The following is a 23593-nucleotide window of genomic DNA, read 5'->3' as shown; positions in this document are numbered from 1 at the left end:
GCGCGGCCGCGCGGAGTCCTGCCTCGCGGCGCTGCCGCCGCCCGCCCGTATGGCTTAGCTCGCCGGGGCCTGCCGAGCCCGGGCGCGGTGGGTCTTCCTCGCTCTGCCTCCTTTTCTCAGTTGCGGCGGAAACGCGGGGGTTTTGTTGTGCTGTCCTGCGGCACGCCGCAGCTGAAGCAGTCCGGCTCGGCCGCGCGGCGCCTAGAAGATGAGAAGTCCCGTCACGCCGAGGAGGGCGGCGAGCGGTGGCAGGGGGCCCCGCGACGCTGCCCCCGGGCCCGAGCTGTGGCTGCAGCCCCCCGGGTCCCGCTCGCACTTGAGCTTCTCGCACAAGATGCCGGTGTAGGCGGCGGGGCACTGGCAGCGCACGTTGTGGATGCACGTCCCGCCGTTCTGGCAGTGCAGCAGCTCGTTGTCGCACACGTTCGCTGCAGGACAGCGGGGAGGGAGGGGGGGGAGAAGAGCAGCATAAATGTAAGCTCGTCTGGAGGAGAAGCTCCCGCGCGAAAGACAGGGCTAAACCACTAGAGGCTCATCTCATGCCTCCCTCCCCTCCTTGAGACTTGTAAATGGGGGATGCATCCTAATTTTTAAACACTTAAAGCTTGCATTTTTTATTTTATCTGCTGTTTTTTGTTTTTGTTTTTAACTGTAGTCTTGGAGAATGTTATCATTTCAGACCACTGAATGTAAAGTTACTTACTACCTGCTGTGTGCCCCGTCCATATTTTTACAGTTATTACTGAGTTGGAACTCAAGGTGAGTGTTATTATTTGAAAGGGGCAAGGTATCTAGAGCCCAGAGCTTTTAGAAAACATGAATGGTGGTTAAAAATGCGCCATGGCTTTGCTGAACTAAAAAGGTAAGAGAAGCCAGTGTTTCATACTGACAGAGTTGCATGTATTAATGATCTGAAAAAAAAATACGCAAAAAGATAAGGCAACCACACATGGGAAAGTCAGTATGCTAGTTGATGGGGATTATATGGTATGGAAATAAAAGATAATGTTATTTCTGTTACAGATCAAATATTTCTTCTTAATTAGATTTGCTGCTTTGGTACAAGGGTAGCTGGCATCTTAAAACTATCTTAGCTAGAYGTTGTACCTTGATGTAATAACTTCTGAAGTCTGATTTGACAAAAGAGTTGGGAGAAAATATCACAGGCAGAAATTTTAGAGCTCATGTTATATTTTTGTATTTGGAAATTCTACGGCTGCTTTTTTCATTACCTAACATCAGTTGGCGTATTTCCTCGGGTAACTACGTACAGACGGGCCAACATACTATGTCAGTGCGTCAATCCAGTTTAGTCCCCGTGAGCCCCCACAGGAGAATATGCGCTAGGTTACAGTGCTGCTTTCCCCAGGAGTGGTAGTTTCAGTAATGGTCTAAGGGCTGATCTTGCACCTTCYGCAGGAACGTAACAGCGGTTTTCCCTCAGGGAATTAGGGGGAAGATGATTGGGTTTGGAGACATACTTGGAAATACTCAAGATAATTGATAATAGGAGAAAGTGTTGTTAATTTTACTGTAAAGTTGTTATTTAATTCTACAACAAAATGTACAGTTTATAAATGTTTGTTTATTTATTTTTAAAAGTAATATGAATATGATGAGAACTAAAATTCAAACAGTCCAAATTCTTAAGTGATGCAATTCCACATAAATCTGTGAAATTTTGTGTACTAGCAATCTTATCTGTCCTGGCTTGCATTCAGAAAAGTAGTTTTCTCACTCTAGAAGGAATCTGACAACTGCTTTCTAATCCGGTACATACAAATGGGCCAAATAATGAGGCAGTGAGAAATTGCATAAAAGGAATCAAGAGAGTATGGCTAAATAAATGTCTTTTTTTTCCCCCAGGGATTCCTTTTAGTAATTAAAAGGTTTTCTTAAAAACTAGATATTTAACATTGAAGTGTCCAGCTTCTGAACAGTAATGTCAAAACTTGAATATTGAGGTCCAACAAAGACATGTACATTATTGATGATGATGATGACTGCATATGTCTGAATTCTAATGATCTTTATATTTTTTGCAAAAATAGTGTTTATACTATGTACGAGGAGCAGTAAACTACCACCAACTAAATAAGAGAGATGAACAACCCAGGAAAAATACAGGATAACAGGTTCAAAAAATGAACTTTTTAAAAAAGAATTAAAATTAATATTCGAGTTATATATCTTACAACTGAGGCTATATATCTTTAAAGCTGACCTTGCCTTCATACTGTACATACTTAGCCATATCAATATGCAAAATCAAAATACTTTATCTCATGGTACAGCTACTGAGTTTGCTTGTTCTAGAGTACTCATTGTGGTGGCTGCTTCCTACAATTCAGGCAATGAAAATGGTGAAATATCTGTTCCATCAATATTGACCACCGTTTCCCTTGAATAATTGAGTGGGAATCAATAGTTAATTAAATACCACTTTTTAACAGCAGAAGAGGTATTTCACTTCATGTTTGGCCTTGAATATGAATGAGATGATACTATACAAATTTTTCTAAGTATTCAGTAAAACAACTTTATTTTCCAATACCTTTCCTATTTTAAAACTTATTTTGACAACTCTACACTGATATTTTAAAAGGTCATCACCCCAGATTCTAATCTTGTAGTTACAGATTTCTGGATATGGGTGGCTGAAGTAGCATTTTGCTACATACTGGAAGTTAATGCTACCGGACACATAGATGCAGCCTATCAGATGCCTAATAATCACTGTTGACTACAAGATTCTCGGTACAATGTTACAGATGCTGATTTGTCAACTCAGACCATTTATTTCTAATGAGGACTTTTTCTATAAAGTACTCGAAGGGATTGATAAAAAGCTTTTCCTTCCGTATTTCTTGTATAGTCTTAAAAGTTTGCCCACAGAAACACATGGAAGTAAATACAGGTAGAGCCTCATGTTCTTAGCAAAGTACTTGCACTTGGAAATTCTTGAATTGTTAATCTCATATTGTCCCGGCTTCCTTCTCCTTAGTTTCATCCCTTCCCTCTTTCTCTTGTGCATGTGTGCACAAACACACGTACACACACACACACACACACACACACACACACACACACACAGATATATGTATCATGTAGATAGCAAATACAGTGATTTGGAAGTTAGATGAAACAATTAGGAAGATTTTCATGAAATGCTATAATTCTTTTTGCAAATTTTGTTTTAATTTTATTCTGACCAACTCTAAAACCATTCCTACGATTCCCTTTGTAGGTGGTGAGAGTGAACTATTGTCTTTTCTTTGAAWGAAAATATTGGGAGCATAGCTAGGAATGAAGGTCAGCTGAGCTAGAGTAAAGGGAAATTACTGGAGACATTTGCTTTGCCATATTCCTGCTCCATGCGTTACTGGCAGCACTCCGATAACCAGTTATGAATTGGAAAATATCTATGCCTTGATTATGTGTGTTCAACATTTGGCATCAAAAACTGTGCTTTTTTTTTTTTTAAAAAAGCTAAAGTTTCATAATCTCAAAGGCATCAGCTACCAAGTCCTGATCAAAGATCGAAATGCTGCGAAGCGATGCAAATAAATTCTGAAGTGATCACGCATGACTGCTAAGCCTGGTGTGCCTGAACTAGCTGCAAGTTTGCTGGCAGATCTTCACGAGTTAGAAGATAGGACATCAAGTTGAAAATTTAAGATTTTCTCTGGAGAGCTTTGGGGGCTTTTTTTGAGGGTATTTCTGAGCACAGTCTCCAGATTTTCTGTCCTGTTGTGGGAAGTGAAATACTTAAAGTAAAATAAAGGAAAATGTTTAATGTTATTTTCATAATTCATCAATTTATGATCTAAGCTATAGTCTTCTGATTATGAGATCCTTAAAATACTACACAAAGAGATAGAAAAAAGCTACGTGCAAAAAATGGGAAGATATTTGAAGCTTTGCCAACTTTGGGGGAAAAAAACCCAGACCAACAAACCACTGCAATTGGTAAGATATGATTAATTTTTTGAATTAAAATTTAGACATCTTACCAAAGTAGTCATTAATAAAATACTGAAGTCTTTTTTTTAGGATAAGACCTCTATAAGTACTGAAAGATGCCTTGCCACCAGTCACAAAATATTCACGAGAAACCATTTATTTTGTAATTCCAGTGTCATTAAATTTGCAAATTGAATAAAAAGAAAACAAGGGGGAAATCTAGTCTTTTAACAAACTCGAGCAGTTCAAGTGGTAAGTGATATTCTAGTGTTTCACAGAATTTATATTAGCTACTTAATGAATAGTATTGAGGATAGCGTAGATGTTTGACAAATGTGTACCTTCTTCTTAAATGTTCACATCTGAATAATGCATGGAAATTTCTGAGTCTGTCTGAAACTCAACTTTAATACCTTTGCAGTTTCTTTAAAAAAAAAAAAAATCAGGCCTGAACTTGGTCCTGAAGCACCAATATAGGCACAGTGACACAAACTTAAGTCTCATCACCGCAGGCTGCTGGTTCGTGTCGTGCTGTTGGGTCATGTCCTGGCTGTGTGTCTGGGCAGCTCAGGGCACAGGCTGAGGGGCTTTGGTCTGTCCACTGCTCAGACAGAAAAAATACACTGTTGGACTTTAAAGCCAATTTCTCTCAGCATCCTATCCCACCTGAAGGCTATCCAAAAGGGGAGAAAATGTATTTTGTATCTTTTTTGGGGGCTACCCTTGTTTTTGTCCAGGTTAGCTAAAGTAGCATCTCACTCAGGTGGGTCAGCCACATGAATATGTGAAAAGATAGACTGATTTAAAAATCAGACAGATTTAAAAAAGAAATGAAGGTGATCGAGATATCTTTTTTTGACCCGGGTAGGTTGTGCTACCTTTCTACGTCTAAATCTAGGCTGGTTTAGAAGTTTTCATTATTTGTAGCAACAGCATAAAGACCATTAATCATAAAGTAAGGTCACAGAAATAAAAGTTTTCTAGAGGTTCTTTCTTTCTTTCTTGAATGTTGTCTTTCATTTCCAGAAATGTTTTGTATGATCTCTCCTATCACTATTTTTCTTCAGTGTGATATCATTTGCTACACAGGGTTTTATTTTCCCCTCTTTTTAAGACCATCTCTTGAATTTTGTCCTCTTTGTCCCCCTGATCCACCAAACCGAGCATCTATAGTCCCAGAGCAAGTTGGTGGATTGCCAGCTCTGAATATACTGCAAGACTCTTTGGTCTATTCTAAAGGGCTGATACAAGTTTTGACCCTGCTTTTGCTGAAGTGAATTTTCCACGCTGTTCCTCAGCTGTTTGTGTGAAATCTTGGCACTACCAAAATCATGAGAACCTTTTGACCTAGGATTTCACCCACTGTTAGTAACTTTGACAGCATGCGCATCTAGAGGCTGAAAAAATGCCTCTCAGCTGAGTTTTCTCTAATGCATCTGTTTTCTTGGTACTTCGTATCGGGTAAAGAATGTAGCTTCAAATCATCTAGGAAGAAGTTTTCAGCATGCATGCTAACTGAATAATCTATCTCAGCATAATAAGTGGGTAAAAAAGCAAGCATAGTGAAACCCAGATTTTCAGTGATGATGTTCATAGGTAGCTTCAATATATGCAGTGGTTGTCTATATATAGAGAGCTGTGAACAGCACATTGCAATACCATGAAAAAATTAGGCAGTTTCATCTCACTACGTGAATAATTTCAGTAAATTGAGGCCAGGCATAAGAGGTTTATCATCAAATACAGAATTAGTTCTTATGAATGCTATAAAGATTATGTAATAGGCATTTTTCTCTAAAAATTTGATCACTATATTCTGTGATTGTTTTTAACATTTAAAAGAAAACACAACAAATGAGGAAGGTTCTGTGTATGCCTGTAAGAACGCAGCCATCTGCACATACATWTAGCAAACACACATGCAAGAAAACCTTAGCAGTCATGAAGGTATGAATAATATTTTTTCCCCACAAGTTGTCAACTAGACATTAATGCATTTGGGGCATGCAAAACACCTACCCAAACTCAAATGCAAAGCTTTAAATTTGTTTCCAGGTATTTTAGGATGTAAGTGATCACAACTAAAATATTTTCAAATTACCAGAGTTAGAAACAAATAATTATTTCCACTRTTTGGAAACTGTGCTAAATATTCTTTATACATAGTATAAAAGAACCCATTTTTGCTCCTGTAATATGTGCTAAAGATCTCCTCTATGGAGAGATTTCACCCATATAGAGTAAATTTTTGGAATAAGGACATAAGGGCATGGAGAAAACTTGCAAGTAGTCAGGCTTTTTCTGAAGTGTTACAATTATTGCTGTTACAATTTGTGTTTCACAGTGCATGACAAAACTTCAGATTTTTATAAGTTAAATATCCTACTCATTTCAATAACCAATGGCTAATAACTGGCTTGGAGGTTTTTCCACTTAGGAGATTTCTCCCCCTACCTGTCTCTAAATTAACTTAGGTCTATTGTTTGATTATTATTAGAATTTATTTATTTATTATTACCAGTTACTGCCAAATAGTTTATAAATTTTCTGGTACCATGAATACACCCGTCAAATTGTTGATCAGGCTCATGGAGTAGTTTAAACTACAGAGTTATCTGATATGAAAAACAGCTATTGCTCTTGTACAGCAAGAAGTATTCATAATGATTTATTTTTTCAAGTGATGCTAATTCACCATTTGCTGTAGTGCGATATAATACCAGTAAAATTATCTTACAGTACTGTCAGATCAAGACAAGGTAGATGCTTGGATAGCATTAAAACAAAACTGGTTTGTGCTTATCTAGTGAGTCACAAGTCAAGACGGAACGAATCAACGCTTGCAAGTACAAGCCTAAAGAACTAACCATACTGTGTCAAAATTATGGTCCTAAGATGACAAACTTTAATAGGAAAATCTCTGGTGCAAAGTTGAGACAATGTTCTGATGAGTTATATTGTAATGACCACTAAGGAAATAAGCATGGAGCAAGTGAGAGTAGCTTCGAGAGGCCGACATCTCCATCTTGCCTTCTCTTAGAAATGCCTGTTAGAGGCACAATTGAACAGACACTGAATTTATTATAAAATCAGTTTTATAAGTTACCAGGGAGTAAATAAACAGGTGGGTAATGGAGGAACTGTGTTTGCTGAAGGTTTCTGGTAGAGCTTTTGGACTGTTTCCCCACATGTAATTTCTGGTCTTGCTGCACAATTTTCACTTCAAAGTTATGTCGGTTCTAATCAAACTGTAGGAGAAGTCTGTGGAGTTCCTGAGAGAAGACGCAGCTCCCGTTCAGAGCCGTCTCCTGCGCTTAGCCACCAAATGGATGGTGATTCCTCTCTCCTGTAAATAGGTACCAGTTTATCCTGGCATCCACATGGGTAAACTTAAATGATTGTTTCACTCCTGAAAAAGCAAAACTCTCTAGAGAACAAATTTTATTTTAATCATGATATAGGGGTAGCAGTGGCAGGAGGTTATTCTATTCCATGAGCAGTGTCTGTGCTGTCTCATTTTCCATCTCAATTCTTAATCTAAAATGTTTGAGTTTAATTAATAAAAGATAATGAGAAGAAATGCACTGAATCTGTCAGAAGGACAGGGGAATATCTGAATTATGGAATCTATACTCTTGCGTGATAGAGAAGCCATAACAGCTTTATCAGAGATAACGCAAGATTACTTGTTAAAATGGTTGAAAAGAAAACAAATCCAGATTTAGTAATCTAAAAATTACTGTTGAGATAAAACCATCCAATCCTCCTCAGTTTTAGTAAATGGTTAGTTAATCTTTCAGTTGTCTGACTTAGATGGTTTTGATATGATATTTGATGATTAGGGGACTGGAACATCTCTATTATGAGGAAAGACTGAGAGAGCTGGGCCTGTTCAGCCTGGAGAAGAGAAGGCTGAGAGGAGACCTTATCAACGTGTACAAGTATCTGAAGGGAGGGTGTCGAGAGGATGGGACCAGACTCTTTTCAGTGGTGCCCAGCGACAGGACGCGAGGCAACGGGCACAAACTGAAACACAGGCAGTTCCATCTGAACATGAGGAAACACTTCTTCACTGTGAGGGTGACAGAGCACTGGCACAGGTTGCCCAGAGAGGTTGTGGAGTCTCCTTCTNACAGGTTGCCCAGAGAGGTTGTGGAGTCTCCTTCTCTGGAGATATTCAAAACCCACCTGGACACGATCCTGTGCAACGTGCTCTAGGTGACCCTGCTTGAGCAGGGGGTTTGGACTAGATGATGTCCAGAGGTCCCTTCCAACCTCAACCATTCTGTGATTCTGTGATATTACACTTCTCCAAAAAGGGATGATTTCCAAGGGGGAAAATTCATGCTTTTTTGTTGCTTTGATTGTGGAGGAGCACCATTGTACTAGTATGACCCTCAGCATATTTTAGAATAATCTCAGGAGACCAATAAGCTGCATCATAGCTTTAGCTGCTCAAAAGGGACCACATGCCTCTCTCATTCATATTCCACTTAAAAGTTGTAAGCTGTGGTGCCATTATTTCTATCTTCTTGAAGATAAATGAACATTCTTAAATGATCTGTCTTCTCCTTCCTTGACTGAGAGGAGAAGCAATTGAAACTACAGATTTTTTGTCTAGTGCCAAGGGCAAGGTTGGGCTTGGTGCTATCAATAAAAACTGCCAAGCACAAAACCCCCTCAGGCACAGAAGCTGCAATGGTCATCAAGAGGCCCCCAAACATGTGATGGGTGGGATTTGGTCACCAAAATACATCACCATCCACTGCCCTCTGAGATGCCGGAGGGTGTCTGGGGTGTGTGGATGGGGCCGACGGGTCTGCTGTAAGCCCATGGGGTCCCAGGACGGGGCAGTGGCAGGAGGCTGGGCAGGGGACACCCTTGGGTCTCCCCCGTGGCCCTTGGGGCCCCAGTACTGGGCACCTGCGTTTAGGCAGTTCAGTCCTATCTGGAGCATGAGCAGGATGGCTTTGGCTGAACAGCAGCGTTTTCAGCTTTGTGTATACAAACAGTATTTTCTTAAGAGTTCCCGAGATCTATTAAACAGAGCTGGAACAAGCATCACCTTCACAGAGCACAAAAAACCTCCAAAGAGTAAACCAAAGCAGAAACGTACAAATGGGCACGATTTCAAATACGCAGTTATGAATTATATAAGAGGCTGAACATTCTTGCATGCACAATGATCCTTAGATGTTAGGATGTTTGATTTGCAATAATATTTTGAACACAAGAAGTAGGCAATTTCTATTTATTTGTGAGGCTAAAAGCTTCTCCTCCCCTCATCCCTCCCAAGGAGCACTGCACCAATGACCTTCAAAAGCCTTGAGGTGGCCCCACACACTTATTACTTTATTTAGCAGCAAAAATAGAGTTTGGCACAAGTTGGATTTGGGCAGAAGACTAACTGTATAGCCAAGAAAAAGTGAGGCTCTTTCGTGCCATAGAGGCTCTCAAAAGAGGCATAATGGCTCTCTGAGTGCACATGAACCATTCCAGCAGCTGGAATGTAAAATGGAGATATAAGTGGCAGCCACAAGAAATGAACACCTAAAAAAGAAAATGAAAATATCTTTCTCCTTATGCAAAAAGGTTTTGCTCTTCCTTTATCTACTCTTTAACAGTATCGTTTTCAGTCTTGTTCAAAAATTACTGTATACCAAGCTGTGAAATTATGGCATACTTGCTACTCTGCACTGTCTTTTGAAGTACAAGCTTTTGATAAAAATAGGCAGTGGACTGTGAAGTTAGGTCTTATTTTATGTACATACATTTTTTAATTTTCCAATCCATATCAGATTGCTTATATTCTAATATATATCAGTTCAAATAGCCCATCACTAATGAAATAAAAAAGATACAGCAGAAAATACTTTCTACTATTTTAGGGGACTGGAGATTTTCTAATTTTTTTTCCTAAAATTTTTAGGGAAGAATGGAGAGAGAGAAAATCTATGGCTTTTATTATTAATGTTATTTACTGCACAATAGAACTAATCTGAAGACAAATTTTAGGTGCATTTGTATTCCTCAAAACATTTGTGTGACCCTGGTCCTGAAGTTCTTAGACAAAATTTAGAATGATTTAAAAGAAAATTTCTGGGTGCGAACTTTATGATCAAATTGAAATTGTATGCTATTTAATAAGAATATTTTTGTTTTGTTTTTTTATTCCTTTCTAGTTTTTTGCTTCCCAAAACTTCAATACATTTGTGCATATGTGTGTATTCTCTGGTAATTTGAGCAAAAGTGCTCATGATGTGTTTCATGAAGAAGAAGAATATTTATGAAACTAATGAACTATTTGAAACCTTTCTTACCAAAAAGGGTACAGTTTTTCTAGATTAATATATGTCTACTTTTTGATGGTAAGAAGGAACTACATTTTTAATAAACAGTTTAGTATCACTCAGATGGAATAAGTCAGGTTAGTTCTGCAAATTTTATTTTATGCACTTGCTGTGCATTAGAAAAACTGTAGGAAAGTTCATTGAAAAGTGATGATTTTGCATTTCAATGGCCATTTTTTTTAAAGCAGAATTACTTGGATTTTTTTTTTTACATGAAAAAGATGTTATATTCRTGCCAAATTAAATATTAAACACTGCTATTCTTAAGTTATTTGGGATCTAAAATCATTTGAATATTGCTAACTTTTCTTGCTTCTTGCTGCTTTGGCTTAAAGCCAATTAAATGGGGTGTTTTGAGAAATTAATAATGAAATCTGTTTGAAATCTATGTTATGATCAACTTCTAAGTCACATAAAATAGTGTATGTAATGGAAGCATCAGTAGATCTTCAATTACAGTATCATGAACAACATAGATATTAAAATGGAAAGGGTATGTAAATAAAAGAGAAAGGGATCTCTAAAATAACTGATAAATATGAAAATATTTCTGTATTATGTAAGTGTGACATTATCAGCTGTGCTTCAGTGACATAGGTGTAAGGATAGAGACATTTATATGATCAATATGTGTTTCTCCTGGCTGTATTTTTCAGAACAGAGAGATTTAAGATATCAGGATAATACTCTGCTATAGAAGACCAAAACACTGATAGTTTGAAGTAAACAGCCCAGACTCTTTTAGGAGACAAACATTCAGTGCTTATGTGATTGTTAGTAAAGGTTAAGGTTAAGCTAAAACATTCATTTAATTCCTACAGAACATATGAAATGTGAAGAATACATATTTTTGTTAAAGCAATGATGCTGGGAATTGGATCTTTTTCTGAACCTACACTGACTCCCTGTGTTGCACGTGGGTGAAATGCTTCAGGGCGCCGTCATTCAGCAAGCGCAAGAAGGGGGATAAAACCACTGCCCCATCGGTCTCGCAAAGCTCTTCAGGGTGAGTAAGAGTAACTATTGCCACCCAACAAGGGAGAAGTTGATGTCAAGGAAAGTCAAATATTTGCCTATGCTACAAAAGAAGGAAAGAGCCAGGTCCTGTGAATCCCAGTGCTGTTTACAGGTTTGCACTTTTTATTAGATAAATGCGTTAATAGGTTTGATTGCTGTTTCCAAGGGAGTTTGGAGGGTCTCAGAAAAGGGGTTATAAGCTATGATGTTAAAAAAGGAATATGCAATTTTGTCCACTTAAAGGTGGCACAGGCAGTTGTATAAGATGTTTAAATATTCTGCTAGTTAGATATACTGATTTCATGTATGTAATTCCTTCTAAACTAACCGGTCAGAGCCTTAACAGCTTCATATTCATATATCAGGTATATGCCAAAGATTCATAAATATTTTTTATCCTCTGTACTTTATCTTGGCCTTTCTTAAAATATTATCTGTTATTTTTCTATTTTTAATTATTACAGTAAAACTGAGACTCAATAGGCAGATTTGTTATATCATAATCCCCTTCTGAAATATGCTGGATGATAACATGCTATCATGCAAGTGGGGTTTAATGGGTGTAATGCTTTACTCTCCTACTTTCTTCACCAGAATATCAATAAAATGCCTCAAACAACTGGCATGTAGCATTCGGCAAAAATAAGAATTAATAAATTAATGCATCAAATAATTAAAGTTATTAGCTACTTCAGGATAGTTTTCATCAACAATATTTATTGCTACACACAGACTTGCTCTTGGTATTGTGCATTTATCTTCATGTCAGAGCAGCCACTAGATGGGAAAGCATGGATAACAGATGATTGCAATCCTGTACAATCCTTTTCTGGCACACTAGCTTCTATTTGCAGATGTAACCAATGTGATCAAATTAGCCAGTGTTTCAGTTGAAAGCGTTTTTTCTCCCTCACTCATAATATCATATCATTCAGCACAAATGTTCAAAAGACGCTTATGTCAGAACATGGACCTGCAGAACAACTCTGTCTTTGTTTATCTAACTATATTGCCTTTTAACAAAATTCCAAAAGCCCAGATTATTTATTTGTCATTTCAAAAGTAGCGTTCGGGTATGTACACAGTTAAAATTCATGATTCAGTATGACAGGTTGGCCCATACAGATACAAAGACTAACATACAGGTTGATGTGTGTATGTTTCACAGTACTGTTACACATGCTGCTAGTAAGAAGCTATTCCAAAAGTAGTGGGATTGCACTAATCTGATTTTTATCAACTATGTAGCTTTGCTACAAATTAGAAATACATCTGAGTAACACTAGACTGGTTTTAAACACAGAGAGAGAGCACTCGACATATATATGCTTGGTTAATGTCAGAAAAGTTCTTTTTAACCTCTAAAGGACTAAAGGTAATGTCTCTAAATATGGGCATTGATAGTGCTTACTATGACAAAATGTTAAAATAATTCAGGATATTAAAAAGTCCAGAGTTAAAAGACCATTAAGGTTGCAGGATGAAATAAAGAGACACAACTCTATTTCCCTCAATATGGTTCTGGCACAAATTCTGACAAGTTGATTAACATTCTTATATTTGTGTTTATCAATCCTGATGCACAAAGGTGTTAAAATTTAATTATTAGAGAAGACTGAAATAGCCTGAGATCCTCAAGGAATAGATAAAACTGCAGAATATTATTTCACTTAAAATTACTTGCTTTATTTTACTAAAAATGTTCTTCAATTTTTAAATGACTGTCATGGCATGGCAGAGTTGAAAAATAACAAAGATATTATCTCCATTAATCTGAACACAGGTAAAATAATTTTCTCTATAATCATTTTGTTACATATTTACTATAGATGTATTGTATCAATACCTTAAACTTCATGATGAAAAGCAATAATTGTTACTCAGAAGGTCTTCCACTTACCCTTATAAACTGAAAAACTAAAGACGTGACCGTTTTCTTATGCTTCAAATAAAAAACTTTACGGGAGAAACACAATACTCCTATCTTCTCTATGTGTTACTCATTATATCACCGGTATGATAGTAATGTCCTGCCTTCAGGTAAACAGCTCCAGAGAAGCTGTATGTATAGCAATGTTACAAACTCATTCATTCGCCTTCAGTTTAGATAAAGAAGATTCAGACATGAAATGTTCAATTTTTATGAAAATGTTGTACTTTTGAATGTTGTACATTCTTTCAAAAATAACGTCTCTATTTTTCTTTCCAGAGCTCTCAAAGAAAATGGAAATAGAATTCTGTTACAGAGCGTCTGGATGATGAAGTTGCTTTTCCTGATGAGCTCACCTTGCCTTCCAGTGCAGCCTGCCCCGTCTATCCCCCCGCTGCCTCATCTCCCTCGCACGCACCCCCCTGCCGCATCCTGAACCCCCCGCTCCCACCACGCGCCCTTCCTTCTCCTGCCACAGGCTCGGCCGCGGCGGCACTGGGAATCTGACCTCTCTGATCCCAGAGCTTGCCGGAGCGGTGTGTTTGCCTTTGCGGGGTTCACGGGGTGGGAGCCAGCGTTTCCTGCATGGCAAGGTGATGGGCACATGTGTACGCCTGATGTCAGGTGATGAGAAAGGAGGATGTGATTCCAATTCGGGTGACTTTTTCCAGGACTGCTCTGTGCCAGACCCTTATGAGAAAGCACATCCTCACTGTATTGCAACACYGAGCCTCTTCTCCTGCTCCACGAAGCCGCGGGGCCAGCACAGTGAGCCAGCGCGTTGTGGGTAAGGGCACCCTCTGTGCCTGGTACAAAYCTGGTAGCTCTTTTGGCTGTAGCCCTTGTGCATCCCTGACCTCTATAGCTGCTTGGCACTACTTCTTAAGACTGCCCTAAATAACTACTCAGGGGATGATTCCACCACCAAAGAGGTTATGGCTGAGGTCCTTTATAAGCCAGCAGTTTTGAAGTGCAAGAATAGATTCTTGGGTCCATTAGAAAAGCCTTCAAATTTAAGAGCTGGGACTAGTGCGTAGGTGTCCTAGAAAGCTAGAAGTGGCTTTGCGTTCGCCTGCTCTGCAGTACCCAAGGTACAGCTCAGCCTCTGGTTGTAGCTCCCTAACGTGACACCTGTGGTCACTGTGTCCACCTAAACACTGTATAAGCCAGTGCAATATTTTGGTTTATCCACAGACAGAGTCAGAGTTTGTTATACTTTTTGATTTGTAAATCTGGCAAATACACAAGGTTTCATATTTGTCTGAAAAGTGTGAAAGAATTGCAGTTACTCCATCAAGTCTCTAGAAAAGGAATGGGGTGTGTAAATTGATCTGTAAACAGAAGTACAAACCAAAGTATTGTCTCTAGATTCAGAAAATTAGATTGGTGAAATTGTTATTACATAATTTTCCACTGCCAGCTGAAGAGCTGACCCTCCAAAAAGACATAGATAATCATTAGAAAGAAAAAATAGCATATAAAGAAGCATTTGTCCAACATGTAATTATAAAAACACAAAATAGTTTTGGCTGTAATACTTTAATCATGGTATATTGGGATAAGTGATGTTAATGAACGCAGTTCCTTTAATATGGTTTACCAATTTGATTTCAGTTATAACTAATTTTCTGTAGACATTAATTATGAACCAATGACTTATGATCAAACTCTTTTCCCTTCTCTGAAGAAATCTTTCAACTTCTAGCATTGTTTCATCTTTCTCTTCTCACCTGATGATCATGTATGAAAGTTTTATTAACAATTTAATTATTTTCTTTAGAAGCCAAGATAATTATAAGGGGCTTGCCTTGGCTCCCACTAAAAGTCTCTTTTAATGATTTTGCCATTGACTGTATTCCAACGTGAGAGAAGAACAGTTTTTAATCAACAAAATCATATCTCCAAATTGCATAGGGATGAAAAAAATTGAAAGGAATAATACCATTAATGTAGGATATCAGTCCCCTCTAAACACATATTAGCTGGATCCTGTAAAATTTTACTCACTTTTATAGTTATTATTCATATGAATAACTTGACTAAAATTTGTGAAGGGGAGTAGTCAAAGATCTGACTAAAAAGCTGGACTGACACTTGTCAGATCAGGCTTTTGTTCCTAATGTTGTTGTTTCCATGTTCCTTGTCAAAAATATTTACTTGCATGCTTAACTTTAAGGTGAATTTGAAATCATTGGAAGARTTAATACATGTCTCAAGAGTAAGAGTCTAGAAAAGACATCATATAGGCACTTGTTAGAAAGAAATTCAAGGAGAAGCTAATAGGGCAATATGCTATGCAGTCATATTAAAGATGCTGAGTAAACTTATGTCAGTATCAAAAAAGAACCACTATTTAAAAGGATTTTTTTAAAAAAGGCATTGTTACCAACAGAGTACCAACAGAAATCTTTAGAAGGAAATATATTTATAAATAATAAAGAAGAAAAATGTTGAAACAGTGACCAAATGAGAGAAAAAAAAAATCATGACCTTTTAGGACATTAACTATAAGAATATGCTAAGGTACCAAGGAAGGCCAGAAATGATTTGGAGCAACGTACTAAAGATATTAAAGTTAGTAATTATTTTTTTCCTAAGCATATCAGAAGAAGAAACTTTCCAGAAAGTCTGTTGGACCAATGACTGGTGCATACGGTTCACATAAGACAAAGATCCAGGAAACGTTCACTGTGGAAGAGCCTTTGGGGCTTCCCAAGGCAGTGCCTGTCTTGATGGGCACTTGCTCAAAATATCAATACCACATGTTTAAAAAAAAAAAACAGAAATAGTGTGTAGTATTAGATCACCAGAAGCAAATGATATTGATCCAAGAGTTTCCAAAAAAAGAAAGAAAAAATGTCTGTACTATTACCTGTGAGGTTAATAGTTTAATTCCCAACACTTGCTTCATTAACCATAAGAATAACCTATGGCAGACATGATTTTTATAAAGAGSTCTAAAGAGATTGTCAGGAACTAGATACTAGTAAGTACAACTTCTGCAGCAAGCAAATTGATAGAAATTGTGATGAAGAATAGAAATAGCAGATACATGAATGAATTTGAACAGGAAAGGGTGACCAAAGTTTTGGCAGAGGTAAATAATGGCTTTCAGACCTAGTAGATGATTTTTTAAGGAATCACTAAGCATGTGCACACAAATGATCAAGTTGATAGTGTACCTGAATCTTCAAAAAGTATTTCACAAGATCTCTCAGCAGTGCTTTTCAAAGAAACCAAGCTCTCATGAAATAAAAGTTTTGGAGTTTTTTTGGGTTTTGTTTTTTTTGAGTGGAATGACCATGTATTAAACAATAGGAAGCAGGGTATGAGTAAATGGTCAGTTATTACTATGGAAGAAGGCTACCACTCATTCCCATAGAAACTGTGTCAGGACTTACTGTTCAACACATTTAGAACTGTACTAAAAATGTGAGTGAAGAGTAATGTAACAAACTTGGCTCTTATAACAAAGTATTCCAGTTAGTCAAAAGAAACATGGCTGTGAAGATCTGCAGAAGAATTTCTATGCTGCTGGGTGACTGTACAATAAAACAGTAGATGAAATTTGGTGTTAAAGAGTAATCCATAGCAAAAACTCTACACCTATAGATGCCTTTAATCACTTAGGAAAGAGACCTTAAGAGTAATTCAGGGTAATTTACTGCAAAAGTTGACCTAATGCTCTGTTTCAGGAAATAGGCAAATAGAATCTTGAAATTATTAGGACAGAGAAAAAGAATAAAAGAGAAAACATCACAATGTCACTATATAAATTCGTGATGTGCCAATCTCTTGAAAACTGAATGGTCTTGCATACTGAAAATGTGTATAGCACTATCAGAAAATGTACAATGTAGAGTGATGATAGATATAAGCAGTTCCTATAAAAGGAGAGATTAAACAGAGGAGGATTCTTCAGCATGAGAAAAGGAAGATAGATTGAAGGAGAATATAGTAGTATATACAGTATAGAATACTATACATAGAATAGCATGAAAAAGGTGAATTGGAAATGTTTATTCATTTATTCTTATTGCCTCCCCCTCCAAGTCTAGGAGGCACCAAATGAAATTATCAGTCAGCCAGTTAAACAGAAGGAATTTTTTTTAACATGCTGCATAATTAAATTGTGGACTTGTGGCCAGGACGTTTGGATAACAAAGATATGAATGTCTCAAAGAGTGATTAGACGAATTAGTGGATGAAAGAGACCTCCTAAGTACAAAGATACTGATGAAATCTTTGGCTCAGAAGAGTTTGGATGCCTGTGCTTAAAGATGTGTCACTCAATACTCCTGGCTACAGTCAAATGCAGGATACTGGGGTTATTTGACCTTTGATCTAACTCGGTGCAGATCTCATGTTTCTGCTGTAAGGTGTTCTACTGTCTGCAAGCAAGCAAACATGAAGATGGACAAGCACACAACTCACAGGAGTGAAAGGTCTTGAAGACCAGCTCTACCACTGTCTAGGGAGGATGGTCAGAAAACAGTAACATGAGTGAAGTGTGAAGAAGGAAATGTAAAAAAGCACTTGTGTTAAGAGTTTTAGTTAAGAGTTCGGATCTTGAAAGATCTTGATTACTTTCAGGAATTCATTGATGAAGTACTCAACTTACTGATACTAACCAATAAATCCATTAGCTCAACTACATTTCTTTAAGACAGTCTGAGGCATTTTTTTTCAACTCTACAGATTATTTGTAACAAATATTGTCAATGAGCAAAGAAATCCAAATTCTCTTGGAAAATACCTGAAATAATAGTAGTATGCAGTCAAAGAGCCTTGAGTTCATCAGCTGTTAGACAGTACAGGACTCAACTCTGTACAAACTGCTGGTGACTTTAGGGTCACATCTTTTCAGCATGTTCAAATCCAGGGCAGAAATACACCTTTACTTCAACTGTGCCCCTGTATCTAAAGAACTTTGAAATCCATTAAGGGTGCAATCTAGTCCCTTCAAATTGAAATTTACAGGTAGACTGAAACYTGATATACTTACTTCCATGGCATCCGGTTATTAATGCAGAATATTAACAAACATTTTAAAAGCACTGATATTTAGCTAACGCTAGGGGAGTTAGCTCCTTTTAGGGGGAGGAGGTCAGAACCTTGGAAGTTCAAAGCTATCAGCCCTTTCTAAACTAAATTTTGGTTTTCATACTGCTGTCATTGGAAACATAAGCATCTCTTGGGAGAGTTGTATTTGCACATGTGGAAATGAAGTTAAAGGTCTGAATACTGAAGCCTTAATAATCAGTGTGTGCTGGTGTCAGCGCTGTTATCAGTTACATCGCTGGATAGGAAGTGTTGGCTATTTTTTATTGCTTCAAATCAATAGTTTTTATCTCTAATTAAGTAGGATGGAGATTATTTTACTTGAACTTAAATGGTCCTTTTTAGCYCCTTTATGAAAATGTTGCAACTGGGTGTGTCTGTGGTGGTCTGGATCTTTTACTTCCATCCTCATAAAAAGGTAGTGAGCAGGCAAATTATACAGAAGTTATAGCCACTGAGCAGGCTTAAAAGGAAAGTGTGACAGCTTTTCAGAGGAAGAGCAGTCCTGCTCATCACTGTTCAGATGAACATTTAATAATTCATAACAACTAACTGAGTTATGTTTCCCCTTCAATACGTTTCCAAACGTGAACAGATTATATGGTAATTGCTATCAAGCTTTATGTTCTATTTCATGTGCCTAATAAAAGTTTATCTTTTGGAGCTTACTTTGTATGTCTTTTTGATCTACTCCTAACTGACTGCAATATACTATATTAAAATATTTATCATTGTGTTATCAAATATTAACCATTTTAAAGCATCTGACTAAAGAAAACAAATAATGCTGCTTGTTTAACTTTTTATGAATTTCCTAATATTCAGTTGTTCAGAACTCTCCCATGATACAGCACCAAAAATACTGAAGAACCTAAAAAGTGTATTCAGAATTTTAAATTAGCCTGGTTAGAAATGCACTCTTGCTCATGTCCATCACGAGTGTGCATTTGGGCTCTGCATGCAGTATACCAGCTTTGCAGTCTGAAAAGGTTATGAATCCCCTTCAGTACAAGAGGTATCTTAGAGAGTTGTTTGTTTTTSTGTAGGTTAGTTGTTTTATTTTTCAGGAAAGTAGAGATCAGTTTAGGTTTTTAGAAGTCCTCCTAATTATCCATCTGAAACTGTGTGGCTTTGTCTGGTAAAAATACCAACAGCTTGCAAGGCTATAACATGAATGATCTAATGATGGAAAGAGGAGAATGCTGATCCCCCAGCCATGCTGCCGTTGCATGCAGCCCAACCCAGCCTCGCCTGCCGCCGGGGCCTGTCGTTCCCCAGCTGCGGGGGTTATGCCCTCCCTTGGCTCTCCTGTTCGCTTGACSCTTTGCTGAGTCCTATTGCAGCACTAACACAGCAGAAAACTGTTCTTCAGGTTGTTGTCTGGTTAGAGMCCTGCAGAGTTAGCTCTGAAATGGCTCAGCAAAAGGTCAGACAAGTGCCTGGGATGTGACTAGGGGTGTGGGACTAACTAGCTGGGAATGGGGAGAAGAGGGATTGGGGCACCTGCAGTTAGAGCAGTTCAGACCGCCATGGAATAACAGCTTTGAATTTGAAGTTGATATCTGGGCGGGATCAAGAGGAGAATGACCTCTTTGCTCCAATCCAGTCCCTTACCTTGCTGTGAAAAAAACCTTCTTTTAAAGAACAGATGTATAAATGCTGCTAAGGATCAATTTCTTGGTCTGATGACCAAGCAATCAGATTAAATCTGCTGGAGAGCTGCAGTCTGTTAAAAGCCTGGTGCCTCTTAAGATGTTAACTGTGCTTACTAGTCCTCTGCCCTTTGCCTCAGTCTTTCTGGTTGTTTTATGACCTGTTATTTTCCTGGGCTTCCTTATGCACAGGAGTTGCCTAACTTAGAGTTGTACTCCTGTTTTAGAGGGGCCTTCCTCCCAGCACTGAGATGCTGAGATCACGTCCCTGAGCCCTTGCCCATGTCCCTCAGTTCTGGTACCTCTGCGGCCTGTTATGCTGCTACGATACCCCACGGACTCTGCAGCAGTGCTAAGACCAAGCTTGAGACTTCCAGCTTGATCCTCAACCTGCCTGTAAGTTACAGCAACTATACTGATCTGTATAGTAACTATATAAAGCATCCTATGCTTTCATCATCTTCTCTATGCTCTTCATAGATGAAAGCAACTTCACTTAATCGTTTTCATTAACTACCGTGTTTCTCTTGACACTTGTTTTCCTGACCTGAAAGATCCTCTTCCTTGAGAGACATCCTCCTTCAAATCCAGTACCTCATTAAAAAAATAATACCATTCCATGACATTCATGCTTTGATAGTGAAGTTTTCTATGTATCACTGTATCTGTGTGGTTATTCTACAGGCCATATGTATTGCAATTAATGGATTAATCAGCACATTGATGTCTTTTCTCAGGTTTAAAAAACCCTGGGTATCAGTATGGCGTTACACATATACTAATATTTCAGCATTCTTCCCCTGAGGTTAGTGGAATCACAGTATTTTGTATGATCTGAGAATCAGGGCCAATAACTCTCCGTAATTTTGTTTGTAATTTTGCCTTGTTTCTTCTTACATCTGTAAACCACACTTTGCCCTGAGTTATAGCAGTGTGATTCTAGATTGATTTCAGAAGAATTATTTTGGATTTGAATTGGAGAAGCCTGAAGCAGAGTCTGTCCCTCTAATATCCAAACCCTGTATAAACACAATTTCTTTAGTTTGCATAACAATCATGTAAGAGAGATATTGTAAAATAAGTATTTCATGTATTAAAAGCAGGGGCAGATCTTCCCCTGGGGACAGTGGTGTTTAACCCCATCAGAATTTTATACCTTTTGATAATTTCTTTCAATGTTATATTTCCCTCCTGCTCTGTGACAGGACACTTACTAGCACCAGTCCCGGCACCAGAACACACCAGAACTGAAAGCATATGCAGCACTGGTGCGGGGGAAATCCCATTGTATCCCTACCAGCTAAAAAACAGTAAAACTGCCACCGATAAAAAGACATAAATGGACTGTCCATAGCCCCATGCACAGAAGTTGCAACGGCAGGGCATCCCTGTTCTGAATTTGTACTACTTCTCCAGTGCACAGTTCTTCACGCACAAGTTCAATGTGTAGGTATTGAAGGACTCATATCTGCGTACACACAGGTAAAAAGCTCACTACCATTTAAGAGAAGGGGCAATTACTTTTATGTATTTAATCTTTCTAGAAAGAAGTGTGTGATATATTTTTGAAGAAAGGTGCTTTTTTTTTTTTTTTTTTTTTTTAAGAAATTGATGGTAGCAAACCTCTTCACATTGAATTGTGAACACAAACCTCCAAAAGCAAATGTTAATATAATTCACAGGGTCACAATTTCAGATTTGATTTCTTCAGAAATTCAGTCTGCATGATGATTTTGATCAAATACCTTGGCTTCTAACATTTGTAATACATGACAAAATGCAGACAATAAAAGAAATGTTTGTATTTAAATAATCATATAAGTAGAATGCACACTGTGACAGAATATGAATTATCTAACAGGCTACAGAGTGATACAAGTTCAGTCCATGAGACAGATGCAAGCACTCGGCACAGTTTAAACATTGAGGATAAGAGTGTAATTGTAGTCCTCTGCCTGCTTTAAGAGAAACTATTTAAAATGGAAGAAAAAGGGTAAAATAAAAGAAACTATTCAGAGCTTGACACAAGGCATCTAGCTAAAAACTCATTTGCTAATTGTTTAATATTTACACCATGGAACTAAGATGATTTAAAGCAATGACTCGCACTAAATAATGCCCTGAATATAACTTAGGAGCAAGAAAACATTTGGGAACTCTTGTATGCCGTCTCGGCCTTTGTGGGGATCTGGCTGCAGCACTGAAGGTTAAACTTCTTTATTTGCTCATTGACTATATGAAAGGAGGTAGTGATTTTCTGAATAATATTAATCGTTGGACCTTCCCTGACCTTTTCCCCCATGGGATGATCATGCCTAATGAAAATTCGAGCTATGCTGCTAAGCTGAGATTGGCAAAAGTATCGCTTGTTCTTTGCCTGATTGGATAAATATGCAGCTGTTTTTGGAATCAATTCCTGTGCATGTGGAATTAAAAGCTGTTCTTTTCAAATGCTCCAGCATGTATGCAACAGAATTCAGTCACCTGAAACGTCATGGATAAAAAATACAAAAGACGCAAAACCATGACTGGTAAACTTGGAAAATCAAATGAATGCTCCTGGATAATATTTTGCCTCTGCACCTTCATCCATTTTTTAAATTCAGGCAGTTCTTCAGAGTGTATATGTTTCCACATAGTTACAGGCTTCCCACTATCACAAAGTGCTATGTTCCCTTTAAGCCTGCCCCAAAAAGCTGTAGTTGTTGGTTAAGTTTCTTGCCTGGCTTGGACCTTTTCCTTCTGTTTTTATGTTTATTTTTAAAGATAATCCTGTAATTTCTAGAAGATAAAAAATGAAATACAGCTATTTTGGTATTTTATCATGTTTCTGGAAATTTAAAACAGTTTCAGGAGCAGACTGTTCTGCTCTTAATTCATTCTTTGCACTTTGATCTAACACGTGTGTGGGTGAGAGACCCATCACGTGTGCCTGGAAGGGAGGTGGGGAGCGAAGCCCCAGCAGCCGGTGCCTGAGGCACGAGCAGTCCCAGGGGAGAGCTGGGGACTAGTGCAAGCAACAGTCGCATCTGCTGGGGCTCTTCTTCTGAGGGCAGCAAATCTCCCTGTACCAACCAGACCCTGCTGACCCCATGGCTATGCGGTATAATGCTGAATTCAGTAAGATAACAGCTGTTATCATGGTGCTTTTTATCTGGGAGGCAAAGTCTAAAATTGCATCTGACCTCTGTATGCACAGAGATGCAAGTGATGAGCTCTCTGCCTAGATCCTCAAAGGTTTTAGATGAAATCGGCAAGAGTGAGCTACCTAAATGAATACTTCTGAGGATAATAGTGTCTGTGTGTTTTGCCCATGTAGTACAGGGTAGACTCTGAACAGTAATTTATCAAATCATATATTGTGAGCCTTACAACACAATTGGACTTTCATGGTTGTTTTTCCCAAAGTGGATTACTAATATTTAAAAGTAAGCCATGATATTTACTAATACAATTATATGAGTAATTAAACTGTCTATAGTATAGCTTTGCCTTACTTATTCATAGGTCAAATTTCACGTTTCCCTAGGTCAATGATGTCTAGCAATAAAGCTCCACAAAAATAGATTTCATTAATAATACCAATAGGCTATATATGAAAAAAGTAAAAAAAAAAAAAA

At 38.0% G+C, this 23593-nt stretch overlaps 1 protein-coding gene across 1 annotated transcript in view; it reads right to left on the bottom strand.

The window, feature by feature from the left end:
- Positions 1 to 201: 201 nt before the first annotated feature.
- The window catches only part of NTNG1 (netrin G1), a 154455-nt gene continuing 131063 nt past the window's right edge, over positions 202 to 23593 (bottom strand). Inside the window, exon 9 of the mRNA XM_026087885.1 lies at positions 202 to 428. Coding sequence (XP_025943670.1) covers positions 202 to 428 — 227 coding nt within the window. The remainder of the gene's footprint in view (positions 429 to 23593) is intronic.

The sequence above is a fragment of the Apteryx rowi genome, unplaced genomic scaffold (assembly GCF_003343035.1).
Source record: "Apteryx rowi isolate R43461 unplaced genomic scaffold, aptRow1 scaffold_74, whole genome shotgun sequence".
In the NCBI taxonomy this organism is placed as follows: Eukaryota; Metazoa; Chordata; class Aves; order Apterygiformes; family Apterygidae; genus Apteryx; species Apteryx rowi.
Note: the sequence above shows the minus strand (reverse complement) of the source record. Positions and strands in the feature narration are given on the sequence as shown.